Source organism: Aethalodelphis obliquidens, unplaced genomic scaffold, assembly GCF_003676395.1.
Source record: "Aethalodelphis obliquidens isolate GAN/ISIS:26980383/991018 unplaced genomic scaffold, ASM367639v1 scaffold74, whole genome shotgun sequence".
Taxonomy (NCBI): domain Eukaryota; kingdom Metazoa; phylum Chordata; class Mammalia; order Artiodactyla; family Delphinidae; genus Aethalodelphis; species Aethalodelphis obliquidens.
Genome location: NW_020838018.1, coordinates 1,718,373 through 1,732,240, shown reverse-complemented (window position 1 = coordinate 1,732,240; position 13,868 = coordinate 1,718,373). Strand labels below are relative to the sequence as shown.

The following is a 13,868-nucleotide window of genomic DNA, read 5'->3' as shown; positions in this document are numbered from 1 at the left end:
TTAGACCTGTTTTGTTTTTAAAGCTAAGAATGGATCCTCTCTACTTTGGGTGACATTTGCATATTCAGGTTTCAGATGGCCTTTCATGTTTTAACTACAATGTTAGAAATCAGAGCCCTTTAAGCCACCAGGGTCAGAGGGGCAGAAGCGGCCTGGGCCTCGGAGCTCCTGCAGCGAACCCGTGAAGTTGGCAGCCGTGCAGGCATCTCCCACTCCTTCCGACATGGCCCACGATATTGTCTGTAAAGCGCCTTTTGCCACATATGGTCCCAGGGTTTAGGATCTGGATATTTTGGGGGTCACTCTTCAGCTGACCACAGGGCCCCAGCACCTGTGTGACGGGCTTGAGACACTTTGAGGAGGAAAGCTGATGACCTTGGGGTGGTGGAGACCTGGGAGCGCCCCTTTCCTCTCCCGGGCAGGTTCTCTTGGTTTCTGTACAGATGTGAACTCTGGGCCACGCCGGGGAATCTGGAATGAGTGTCCTTGGTGTGTGCAGCCTCTGGGTGCTCGGAGAAGAGCCCCCCCGCCCCCCACAGGGGTGCACCCGGCCGCCCAGTAGCTGGAAGGACCCAGGGCGTGAGTATGGGCGGTGGGTTGGCCCCAGGGCAACGGGCCTGGGGGTCAGAGTTGACCACACGGAGGATGCCTGGAGGAAGGCTTGGCTGCCTGGAGCTGCACGGAAGGCAGTGGGGCAGCTGTCAGGACGTGGCCTGAGGACTTAGGGTGGATCCCATCACAACCCCCTCCAGCTGGGGACTCTCAGGCCCTCCACCTCTAGGATGGGCCGGCTTCCCTTGGAGAGAGGCCATTGCTCGGAGGGATGCTGGTTTTGTCACACAGTAGAGTCAACTCTACACCAGTGGGTTTCCGTAGATGGTGTGGGTTGAGGTGCGGGCAGGATGGAGCCAACAGTCCCGCAATCCTGAGGTGGGCTGGGACCCGACTCCTGGTGGCCCCGAATTTCCGAGGAGCAGGTCCCTGTGGGACAGGTGGGTTTGGCCTGCTGCCCCAGGTCCCCACTGACGTCATGTGGTGGCCCTGCTGACCGGTTTTAACTGTCGCTTTCCCTCTCTCTTTAATCTCCTCTGCATTCAGAATGAGTTGGATAGTTTTAAAAAAGAATAAATGGAACGTAAGTACTTTAACATATGTAATGTTTTACTACCATTAAATACACATTTAGAGAACGTTTAACGGTGCTTGACGCTGTCCTCACCATGGAGATACAGGTGGTTTCTGTCCTTGTTTGTGCCCTGGCCACTGTGGGTGGAAGGAGAATTTGGCTCCTGAGAGGTCCTGGCCCATGTGGTTTGGGGTGACGAATCATCCCCAGCTCAGGCCACCTGGGTTCTTTGTCCCAGTGTCAGTCATGAGAACCTTCCAGAGGCTCCTGTGACCCATGTTCGTGGCCCCCATCCTGGGGGGCTCGGTGCATGGCACCACTGAGCCGGGCAAGGGGATGAGAACCGACTTCAGTGTCTGAAATTCAGAGACAAGTCTCGCATTCTTAATCAATAATGCCTCGGGCATATCAGCTTTTAAAGTTAGACTCCACCAAGGTGCCTGCTGGCCAGGGAATGACTAAATGGAACATGGTGTCACCAAGTGCATTCAGTTAAAGGGAGGAAGTACCTCTGCCCGACTGACAGGCACCCAGGAGGATGCACACAGACGTGGGGCTATGTACGTGTACGTGTGCGTATATGTACAAGTATGTACATCTGAATGTATACGGAGAGTATGTATAGAGTTATCTATGGGTAGAGTACAAAATGCTTTGTTTTGTACATTATATAAGTTTATATTATGCAAAATTATAGTGATAGAACAAAACACCAGAAATCCTGCCCAGAAGACAACTAAACAGACCCCTGAGGGCTCGTCCACTGGCCCAGGAAGGCTGGGGGCTGCTGTGTAAAACGCTTCTAAACGCTTTCAGGATTCCCTCCAGAGCCTGTGTAACGTGTCTTTCTTCCAAATAGCATTTTATTTTTATCATAAAATCAGTATTTGTTTGTTGTGGTGAATTTGGAAACTTCAGGAAAGTATGAAGAGCAAAAACCTAGCCACCCCCAAATGTAACCAGCTGCAGCCCCACTGGCACAATGGCCGCTTTTAGGCCTTTTCTCGCGTGCATGTGTCCACACACATGTACATACATACACAATGTACTTACATATTGTCTTGATTTAATATAATGTTATTATTACATTTTCGTGTTATTAAATCTTAAACGTGATTCCTGATCAGTGACAACACGGGTGGTTGCCACAGCATTCAGGGGACCCCCCTGTGGGACATTTCCTAATTTCCAATAGAAACGGCTTCAGTGGGTTCTGATCATTGTCTCGGATTCATTCCTAGGATTGTCCGGTTCAAGGGTCTCACCTTCCCTTGGGAGGAAGGTTCTTTGAGGATCCTGAATGTGGTGGGTCACTGATGCAGGGACTGCACAAAGGTGAATAGGTCCCAAGTTGGTCACACGGGGACCTTACTGGCGACGAACCCATCAAAAGTAATCATATCTAAACTAGAAGTCTCTTCCCCTTCTAAAAAGCCCAGCACGTAACAGAGAAATGTCTGCCCACCACCGTTCCCACCTGGCCGTTCCCACAGGCTCCCGCATGCAAGCACACCCCGATGCCAGTTGTTCTCGTGCTGGTTTTTAATCCTTTGGCTCTATCGTCTGTTTTTCCTGCTCAGTGAACTCCAGCCACAGGCAGATGTATTCCTTGTACTGCTGACCATCCTGCATGAAATCACGTTTTATGTGATTTCCCAGGTTGACGGGCATCTGAGATGGAATCTAGCTTTTAAAAGCTGATTCTCAGGCAGGATTGTGATCAGGTCTGGGTCAGGGTCAGCCTCACGGCATGCCCATCCAGGGCGGTGCTGTCCACGCAGAACAGCAGGCACTTGTCAGGGAGCTGGGTCCCTGGGCAAGGAGGCCAGAGGGCCCCTTCGTCCACATTGTTGGGGTGCCTGCCTGGCAGAGGCAGTTAGGGTAGCAGCAGGGCCTGGCCCAGCACCGCACCATCCACCCCCCCCCGCCCCGTTACTGGGAACAGCGGGAACAGAGGGCCTGTGCGTCCCCCAGAGCCCACAGGGAGTAGGGCCTGCACCCCACTCCTGGCCGGCTCTGAGCCAGCTGGGTGCTCAGGGCAGGCGGCGGCTGCTTCGGTCTAGGGCCTGGCCTGGCCTTTGCTCTGTCCCAGCTCAGCTCAGCTGGGGGTCTGCACATACCCCAGGAAGGAGCCTAGTTGTGCCAGCTGGGTGTTTTAATCTGACCTTGTCCTGTCTTCAGCCACTTTTGAGTGGAAGCCAGTGTGTGAGCAGATCACAGTGAAGGCGGCCTGGCTTGTTGGTTCTGAAGCAGGGACAGGAGTTGGGCCCGTCTCAGCACAGCCCTTGGGCCCCAGGGTGAAGCCTGAAGCCCCAGGCTCATCCAGCTGCACTTCGTGGGAGGAGAAGGTGGCCCCATCAAGGAGGTCATTTGCTGAGGCTGTTTGCAGTGTTGGGACCAGAGCCCAGTCTTGCCCCAGGGTTTCCACAGAGTGGTCTCCACAGCCCACCACCCCAGCCACTGTGGAATGAGTACGGGATCTGCGGGTGGCTCGTGTACAGGACCCTGCCATGCTTTGGGAAGGGGGCTTCTGTCTGGGCCCTTCCCCTCCTCCGGTCCACTCTCCTCCAAGCCCTTATTTTGTAAGACAGGCCCTCAGCCCTTCTCAGCACCCGGACACGCCTGGCCAGGCCCCACTGGGGTAAGAGGGAGTGGCCCAGCAGACGCAGAGCTTCAGGAAGAAGGTGGTGGCAGCGGGGCCAGGTGGGCAGATGAAGTTCCCAGGCCCAGACCCTCTGTGCCAAACAGACATCCGCCCCAGAGCTCGGCCACCAGGCACTCCAACGGGGGTGCACAGCCCGGCGAGAAAGGGAAAGGGGGTGCCCCCAATGGCCTAGAGTGTGTCATGGGGATATGGCCACGCAGGTGTGCTTTGAAAAAGGCACCTGAGCAAGGTCAGGGAGCAGGGAGCCATGGGGCACAAGACACTAAGGGGTCTGTACCCCTTTGCTCCCAAGGGTCACTGGGGACCACAGTGGGGAACCACCTCCAGGCCTCCTCCAGGGGAAGGACAGGGACTTACGGGAAAACTGCACTGTCACTTTGAGTCCAGCTGGGACGAGGCCCCTAATCTGGGAAGCCCCCATCTCCCGTGCCAGGATAGTTCCCATGGTTCCCATGACCCCTAGTGGGGGTCCTGGTGGTGAAGGTAGTCTGTGTGCCCCCAGGTCCTGCAGACGTTCACTTTCTCTGGGAGAAGAACGGGCGAGAGCTGGAGGTGTGTGTTCCTGCGCAAACCCACGCGCTGCCTGATGGCAGGGCCCATGTGCTCAGCTGGCTGCGAGATGCGCTCCGGGAAAGCGCCGAGTACCGCTGCTCCGCGCTCGCCACGGCGGGGAACAAGACCTCCAAGGTGCGGGTCACCGTGACCAGACTCGGTAAGTGTGCTCTCCTAGCCTCGACTCTTCACTATTTACCCTTGTCCCTCGAGCAGCAGACTTGCATGGGTACATTTCAGTCTGGGGATTACCTGTAGGGTTTCACGGACATGGATGAGTTAGCTTTTCACTGTCTGCCTCATTGGTGCATGCATGTGTGTGTGCACACGCACACACCTGTACCCGTGTGCACACATGAATGCATGCTGGCTGCCAATCCCCCGTCCTCCCGATAGAAGACTCAATCTTTTTTTTTTGGCTGCATGGCTTGTGGAATCTTAGTTCCCCGACCAGGGATTGAACCCAGGCCCTGGGCAGTGAGAGTGCGGAGTCCTAACCACTGGACCGCCAGGGAATTCCCTGTGTTAACATTATTAGGTTGGCCGACCCCGTAGTCTATTATGATTTCCCCTCCGGTACTTTTGTTTCCCACGTAGGTAACCACTGTGCCGATTCCTACTTGCTTGGTTCATACTTGTCATTAATTCCACATCAGACCCTGCAGTTCAGTCCCCAGTCAGTACAGACATACTGGTGTCCTGTTGTCAGCATCCCCAGAACCTCTGCACCAGGAGCCAAGTGCCTCCCTGGGACTGGCTCTCCCGCTGAGGCTAGATTCCATTCCTCTCTGTTGGATCTCGTGATGTGTTTCCCGGCGTGCCTTCCTTTCTTTGATTTCATTCTTCTGTGAAGTGTCTCTTCTGGCACACCCAGGGTGTATGGGGGGAGTCAGTGTTTTGAGAGCCTATGTCTTTTCTCCATCTTCACACTTAGAGAGTCCAGCAGGCTGGACAGTTCTGGCCTGAAAATCATTCCCTAGTGTGTGAGGCTGGCCCCGTCTTCTGGCTCCTGAGAGCCTGCCACTGACCCTGTGTGACCACTGGCTTTCTGAGCGCTGTGCAAGTGTGTGCCTGGCTGGGCCCCGTCACACGTGGAAGCCCCCGCCTTCAACTCTCGGAAGCGTTCAACACTTATTCACTTTTCTCCACTTCATTTCCTGTTCTTTCTGGAACTGTTTTCCAAGATGTTGGGCTACTTGGGGTGGTCCATCTTCTCTTTCCTGTCACCTCTGCTTCTGTTAGCTCGTCTCAACTTTATCTTGCACACCTGTTAGTTTTCATCCCACTCTCACACTTTATTACTCGGAGGTTTTCATTGTGTTCTGTCATGAGTGCATTCTCTTCTTGCCTTGTGGATGCGGTGTCTTCTCCCCTCTCTGAGGGTTATTGAGAGGATTTTCCAGTTTTCTTTTCCCTCCCAGTTGCCCTTTTTTGGTGGTTTTGTCTGTTTCCCTCAGAAGTCTTGGGACCCTTGATTGTTGGTTACATTTGAGAGGGGCACAAAGATCCCTCCTACGAGGCCCTTTCTCCCCAAGGTGCAGTCTTTGGACAGGCAGCATTCCTACTACTTGGGAATTCGTTAGAAATGCACAGCGACTCAGAAGTCCCGGGAGCACCTTGTGTTAACTTCTCCAGGAGATTCCTACGTGCGCTAGTGAGGAGGCTGGTCTGCCCCGCACCCGTCCACTGTCGTGCGGAGGGCCTCTGGCTACAGCCCACACTTGGAGCAGCAGGCCGTCCAGGGCTTAGGTTGGGCCATCTGTGAGGACTTAGGTTGGCAAGAGGCTGGGGCCTCATCATTCAGTACATAAAGCCCACCATCCTGTCTGCCTTCAGTGCGGGTGCTGCCCAGGTCACCCGTCCTGTGCTCTCCAAGAACACAGTCTCTTGGGGAGCAGAGGCAGGGCAGCTCCCCGGCTGTGCAGAGAGGCTAGGGTCCTTGGGGCCACGTGCTTCTGCTTCTGCACAGCCTTTGAAGCAGCCTGCGCGCCAACTCCCTGTTGCCCAAGCTCCTGAGCGTCTCCCAGCTGCTGGCCTAGGACCCTGTGTGCTTGGGTCTGCTGATTCTGCCAGGGGCCGTTTCCACTGGTCCCTCTGCTTCTCAACTTTCAGGTTTTCACTGTTTCCTCTCCTATTCTTTGTCCTTTTTCAAGAGTTTATATGTAAATGTACATATTTTAAAAGGTCCTTTGTCCTTTAAGTGGGGGTTACAGAGAAAAGGAAGTTACAAATATTCGCTCCCACCTAGAACCTCCGTTCCTGTCGTTTCTGTAGAATGCCCTTGCCTGTTGCTGTCAAGGTAAAATGAATGATCTCGTCATAAGTGTGCCTTACAAATTGTGACCTCTTATCCAGAAGTCAAGTGAACGGTACTATCAGCAAGTAGCTAAGTAGGAGTAGCCAGAGAAGCAACTAGGCAGTTGGGGCCATTACTGCTTGACCTCATCTAACTCAGCTGCCTTATAAGGAAGGTGCAGCTCACAGATGATGAAGGTTAAGTGACTCATCCAAGGTCACACAGCTCACTAGCCAGTAAGGAGCAGGGCTTGACTCTGATGGCAAGAAAATTTACACCTGGGTCACTCTGTGGACAGTAGACCCAAAATCCAGGAGAGGGCATGAGCACAGTTAAGACAGCTCAGTATTTTCTATCTCCCCACAGACCCCACCATGTTTACTGAAGGTACGGGTGGTGGTGGGTGAGGATGTGTTAGAAGATGAAATGTTTCTTTTGGGATTTGGATTCGCACGTGTTGAGTCAGGAGCCCCTGCAGGGCCCCTGTAGTGAAGGGCCACTAAGGGCCCTCCTCCAGAACTCTGGGTGCCTCCCACTGTCGTCCTGGGATGGGGCAGCTCCAGCCGAGGGCTGGTTGTGTGGCTACCGTCAGCATTGGGCCTGCTCGGCTCTGCTCAGGGTATTAGTTCGACTTACTGTCTGAAGGACTCAGGTCGTTGGAACCCATTTCTTTCTTGCTTTTTTAAAAGAATTTATTTTGGCTGCGGCGGGTCTTAGTTGCAGCACGCAGCATCTTTAGTTGCGGCATGCATGCAGGATCTAGTTCCCCGACTAGGGATCGAACCCGGGCCCCCTGCAATGGGAGCCCGGAGTCTTCCCACTGGACCACCAGGGAAGTCCCTGGAACCCATTTCTGAAATTAGTCACGTGAGCTATAGTTGAAAGCAATGACGGGGTGCATTTTTATGTTTACAAAGAAAAGCTATGGCTCTCAGACTCATGCCACCCTGACAACCCCTACAAGTAACTCATTTTCAAAATTCAGGATCAAACACAAAAGGAGGGCAGTGCGGGGCGAGTAGCACGTGACGTAAGGGGACGCCAGACCTCATTACCGAGCAGGTTTCTGAACCTCAGCTCCCGCCTCACTCGAGGGAGGCAGCAGCAGCCCCTGCCCCCCACCACCACGAGCCCCAGAGTATCTGCATTGCTCGTGAGGTGTGGGGAGTTAGCCCCTCTCCTGGCTACACAGAAAGGGCCAGTGAGATGTGCGGCTGGGGCCACTGTGACCTTGGGGAGCAGCTGCTGTGGGAGTTGGTGGCCCGGGGAAGGGCAGGCAGGGGGCACTGACTATGGAAGCCCCTGCAGCCAGGAAGGCGAGGCCCGAGGGGTAAACGCCTCACCCCTGCCCACTTGGCTGCCTCGGCCTGGCTCGGCCCTACAGAGGGGCATCACCTAGCTCACAGCACAGCCTCGGTGCGTGGAGGGCCCCCGGGGGACCGTGAAGGCCAGCAAGCTGAGACCTGGAGCCCCGCCTCTGTCTTGCAGAGGCGACCCAGCAGGAGAGGTGGACCAGAGAGCTCGCCACCTGGAGGGCCGTGGTCGGGGAACACGACCGCATGATGCACAGCTGGAGGAAGGAGTGGGTATGTGGCCGGGCCCGAGGGAGGGCAGGGGTCTGGGGGGCCCGTGCTGCCAGTGGGCCCCACGTGCTTCCTGCTGGCCCACTGAGCAGTTCTGCTTTCTGAAACCTGCACCCCTGCCACCCGCAGCCATCCAGCCTGGAGCCAATCCCCGGAAGGGAGTCAGCGCAGGGTGGGGCCCTTACAGGAAACCGAAATCAGGCAGGGCCAGTTGGTTCTGGCAAGAAGCCCCCATGGCCACTGCGACCCCCAGACACAGCTTAGCACACCAGGCTTCCCTCCCGCGGGACCCTAGACCCCACAGGGAGCACACGGGAAGGGGACTCGAGGCCCTCCTGTTCTGCCAGGAACTCGAAGTCCACGTTGTTCTTTCAGGAACGCTGTAACCAGGACACCTAGCCACCAGGAGGCAGTGCTGACTCCAACCCCAAGCCGACCTTGCCGTCACCTGCCATGCAGCCCTGGATGCCCCAGGGCAGTGAGCTGCCTCCCCGCTGCTGGACGAGGCCATCAGGGCTGCTCAGTGGAGAACACGGAGCCCTGAGTGAACCTGCGACAGTAGCCGAAACCTCTTTTAATTAGGTGCTTAGATGGGACAGAATGGCCTGACAGAAACAGGAAACCAAAAAGGTGTTAACAGGCTACAGACAGAAACCCTGGTTAAGACGGCAGTGTGCATGACGGTTCCTCCCCCAGAAGCACTGTTGTTACGCTCCACAGGTCACTCCTCACCATCTGACTGATTTCATGTCATGCAAAGGGGCCGCCCCCTGCCCCCTAAACAGCCCAGTGTTAGCTCAGTCCCCTCTTAACTGCTGGTTTTACTGCTGTGGAGCCACCTTCATACTTAGCCACTCGACTCTAAAGGACAGGGAAGGGCAAGGCTTCAAATGACAAGAATTTGCCTTAAACCTTGAGTGCTGAGGTCCCAACTCAGGAGCTAACAAACATGGATTGAAGAGACTCTGTTATTCCTCACTAATATCAGAGCTTTGGCCTGTTTTCTAAAGCTCCCAGTGTGCACCTGTGCACTGGCGGCCACGGCCTGGGCACCGAGCTTGTATGAAGCGGAAAAGCCAGCAGGTCAGCTGTGTGCCTCTCCCGGGTCACAGTCACTCTTCTCACAGCGGTGCGGGTCTGATGAGGCTACTCTGTACACATGCTTCTGGGTCCCTAGTTGTTCACGCTGTGTGTGTGTGTGTGTGTGTGTGTGTGTGTATAAATATGAAGGCCGAGGCTGCTCAGCCTGTAACCTTACAGATACTTTTTGTTTGTGGAATGACGTTTTTTTAATGGAATGCCAGTCTATCATAAAACCAAAACCTCTGTTAAGTTATACTTCTCCTGTGACCCTAGCAAATGGATGTCTCCTCAGCTTCATGACCACAACTGTTTCCAGACCCCCTTGTCCTGAAGCTGGGTACCTTCGTACAAGAGCAGCACACATTTCCAGCCAGTCACCTACAGGATCCGTTCTGAACAAGGCTTCTGAGGACGGCTGGCTTCGGGGTTAAAGTTGTCCCGTTTGCCCACCCAGCTGCTGGCCCACCTTGCCAGCAGACGCCGAGCTGGCTCACGGACCGCCACGCACTGTGACAGGGTTTTTGGTGAAACACCCATCGGCCCTCGCTGTGGTTCTATTGCAGGTAGGCTCCAGCCACCACAGCTGCGGAGTGGATAGCTCCAAGACTGGGGCCCTTTCCTTGGTGCTATGATTCTTCCTCAAGTTTGGATACAGTCAGAGCACTTTCATGCCCAACAAAACAAAACAGACACTTGCAGTTATCACAACGTCAACATGCAGGGTCCTGGTGGGAAATGGGATTATGAGGATGAGTTTTCTCTGAACTGTTGGAAGAAAATAAAGAGTTCTTTCTACATTTGCTCAGTGAAGCGTGTTTGTATTTGGGGAGCCTGCCTGCTTTCTGTGGCACCATCAGTACAGAGTAGGTCACTGTGTCACCTGCAGCAGTGGCCTCTGTCAGGAAAATGACACCATGACCAGGGCAACTCAGCATTAAGTCACACAAGTGAACCCTCTCAGGAGCTGAATGAATGTGATGTTAAAAACCCAACGTACTTTGTTCAGCTAATCTGAACAAATACTACAGACCCAGAGGCCTTGGGGGCTCTGGACAAACAACGTGCATCTCTAGCAGAGATTTCTTAATGATTTTTTGATTTGTCAGTTTTATAATTCTAGACTGCTGAATGCAGCTGACAAGCTATTTAACTTTCTCCCTATAAGTTCATTTGGAACCTTTACTTTTCAAACCTACTATAGTTGACACAGGGTGGGGTCCTCCCTGCTATTCCTCCTGGTGGCCCTGAGGGAGAAACCTGTGACAGGATGGAGGGCTTGGTGGACCAGATTGCATGTCCCTCATTTAAACAGCTCAGAAAGTGTATGGAAAAGCAGGGCACACACCGGGAACAACAGATGAGAAGATAGACTGGTGCTTCCCACAGATGACCTCCACCTCGCCGCCAGCCCTGGCCACGCAGCGGGCCATTTCCGACTCCTTATTCCACTTTTATTTGCTTGTCACAGGCCACTCACTCTCAGAGGTACATCTGGCATGACTGAATTCAACTAACAGTATTTTCAAGCCCACACGATACCTTGCTTGCTTGACAAGTGCAAAGCAGTGAAACTCGTTCCTGCCATTTCCCGTGACCAGCACGCCAGCAGGCCAGACCGAGGCGGGTCCAGCAACAGTCTCTAAGGGTTAGTCTCTACTTCGAGACCCAAGAGGCCTGAGCGCAGCAAACCTCTCCCTGCTCAGTCCCCTTCAGTTCAAAGAAGAGTGCCCAAAAGACACGTATCAGGACGCAGGACCACTGATTAGACCAAGATGACTGGAGTCTCCAGTGAAATTAAATAATCACTCTTTATTCAAAATAAATAAGCCCTCTTACTTACAGGAAAATATGAAAGTAAACTTCTATCCTTCTGGCCTCTAAGATAGAAACCACATTCAAAATATGTTCACTTACAAAAGAAAAAAAATATTTGCAGATTATTTGCAGAAAACTGAAATTTAGGAACTTCAATATACATTTGTTTCTTTGCGAAATAAAGAATAAAAGGAATAATTCATGTCAAAAGGTCACAGGTTAGAGAACCGATTTTCCTCCTGAGGCTCATTTTAGCAAACCCTCCAAGTACCCCCAAATCTTCTGGCCAAAAAGCCACAACCTGAGAAAGGAACCCCTCCCCACCCCACCGCTCCTGCACTAACACTGGCTCCCACAGCGCCCGTCCAGCGGCTTCTGCAGGGCTGTGCTGGGTCACCGGGACCGGGAACATCAGGCTGGCACCCCGCTGCCTCCCAGCCACATCACCTCAGACCCCCGCTGCTTTCCACAAACTAACTTGGCTCAGCTACTCTGCAATGGAGAGACGTTCCCTTAGCAGCAGAGTACTCCAAGTACCACCTTTTCCAGCATTTTCCAGACTCATATTGCACTCAGAGGGCCAAGGCTGCATCCCGAGGCTTTGTGAAAAGGTTTCCGCCAGCATACCAAGTGCCCGTCCATGAGACTCGCAGCTTTTGGATGCCTACAAACACCACTGGTTAACTTCCCAATTAAATAGTCATACAAAACACACACTAGGTCAACGAAGAACTGAGAAGAAGAAAAAGACCCCGAAGTCTTTCAGCCCCTGCCCCCTTACCCCAAATACACAAACACACAGGAAAGAACTTTTATAAATTCAAGTTCATCATCTGAGAGGTCGAAGCCTCCAGCGATTCCTCCAGTTCCAGGGCACGTCGAGTGTATGCTTCCAGATGGTTTCTCCAGATTTCAACTGGAAACAAGAAAGTGCACAGCTGATGAACGGCAGGGACAGTCAGGGAAGTCTCTTGGAAAGCAAGCAGCATGTGGCCTGCCCAGCGAACCAGCTCCCTAGATGGGGCCCAGCAAGGACTCAAGCCCAAGTCCCCAACTGCAACCCCCTCGTGAGCAGCACCAAGCACCTTGGCGCACGCCGGCCTTGACAACCGCCTGCCAGGGATACAGCTGTCCTCAAGGATGCCCTCTGTTTGGGTGCCATCTGACCCGAGGTCTGTCTGAGACATCCACTGACCAGCCCTCCCAAGTCTGAGACCACCTCTTAAACAAGGGCCGGGTCTTAACGGGGCCTTTTGCAGCTGGTCCTGCCACAGTGGCCATGCTGCTCTCCTGGGCACCCTTTTTAATCAGTGTCGATGAAGACTTAGAGGAGGTTCAACCCCAAATCCATTCCCCCAGCACTCACTGTAGTGTGGCTCCTCTTTTCCGGCAGGGGCCAGGGGTCTGTTCTCTGCAGAGCAGCTGGGGCCCTGCGTGGGCGGGCTAGCGGGTGCAAGGGGCCCAGGCTCTCCCGGCAGCTCCCAGTGCGCATTCTCCAGCATGGTCCTGTACGCCTGCCGGGCCGCCATCGTCAGCTCGACCATCTTGTGGAACTGGTCCTTGGGCAGAAACGAGAGCACAGGTGACATCCCCTGCAAACTGGCGATGGCGCCCTCCACGGGGAAGCAGGGTGATGCCCGCCTGCGGTGCTGCCCGAGGGAAGAGCAGGTGCTGACCTCAGGCCTGCTTAAGGCTCCTCTGCGGCAGGAGTGAGCCTGGACCTAAATTCGGAATCACACTTCCATGCTTTTAAGGAAAGAAGGCCACCAACGCTGCTGCCTTCAACACGGGGGCCCCTGAGGCTCAGGGCTGCTGTGCTGTGGAAGTGCAGACAACCACCATCCCTCCCGACTCCCTCCCACAAGCAAGATAGGCTGGCGCCCCCTCGCCATCTCACCTGGGCCCCGTCGTAGCTAAAGATCCCCACCACGCTGACAGGAACAGCCTTGTTCAGACTGCGCCCCAGAGCTTTGCGGTTGAGAGCAAATACAAAGGGGATGTTCTGCTCACAGGCGTAGTCAATGATGGTGTGCAGGGTATCGTCCAGCCCACCTGGTCAAAGGACAATGAAAATGACAAGGAAGTGCATCACACGAGCGTGCTGGTGACACTGGCCGCCAAGGGCTTTTCCCGACAGTGACACTCCTGGCTATTTCCTTACTCAAGCCAGTGTACCAGGCCAGGTTTGACCAGGAGAGAGCCAGTCACTGCGGTGCAAGTACACTACTACTCTAGGCCACATGGAAGAAATCAACTCTCCAAGAGACACTTCTAAAAGCAATAAAACATGTCCACGTCAAGTCAACATCTGGTGCTGGTGCTGTGCGTAATGGAAAAATGAAGGCTTGGTTAAGTATCTGCTGAATACCGCGTGCCACTCTCGGTCTAACGGCCTCGTGTGGACTGGCTCCTATATCCTCACAAAACCCTGAGGGGGAGGCTGCACCCCACTTAAGAGATGGAAATCCAGAGCCCAGAGAGGTCACTGAGTACCTCCAACCCTGCCTCCCAGCGAAGCAGCAGCCAGGCAGGAGTGGGGCGGGGGTGGCACTGAGAGCAGAGAGGGTTAAGGGAGCCCTGCATGCGGGTGACATGCCTGTGAAGCCAGAAACCCAGCAGCACTGACAAGTTACCACCAACAGGAGGATCACATCTGGACGTCTGTGCACAAGTAGTGCAGAAACCAGTATGCACACACGCATCAGCCAGCTAGAACATAAAACGGAAGAAATGACTTTATACATGACA

General features: G+C 54.1%; 1 protein-coding gene across 22 annotated transcripts in view; it reads right to left on the bottom strand.

Annotated features, from left to right (window-relative positions):
• Positions 1–11,089: 11,089 nt before the first annotated feature.
• Positions 11,090–13,868, bottom strand: part of SECISBP2 (SECIS binding protein 2) — a 40,359-nt gene continuing 37,580 nt past the window's right edge. For all 22 annotated transcript variants that reach the window (XM_027092008.1, XM_027092014.1, XM_027092000.1 and 19 more), the window contains 3 exons: positions 13,018–13,172; positions 12,487–12,679; positions 11,090–12,036 (listed from right to left, as the gene is read on the bottom strand). In XM_027092008.1, coding sequence (XP_026947809.1) covers positions 11,933–12,036; positions 12,487–12,679; positions 13,018–13,172 — 452 coding nt within the window. In that variant the 3' untranslated portion in view covers positions 11,090–11,932. The remainder of the gene's footprint in view (positions 12,037–12,486; positions 12,680–13,017; positions 13,173–13,868) is intronic.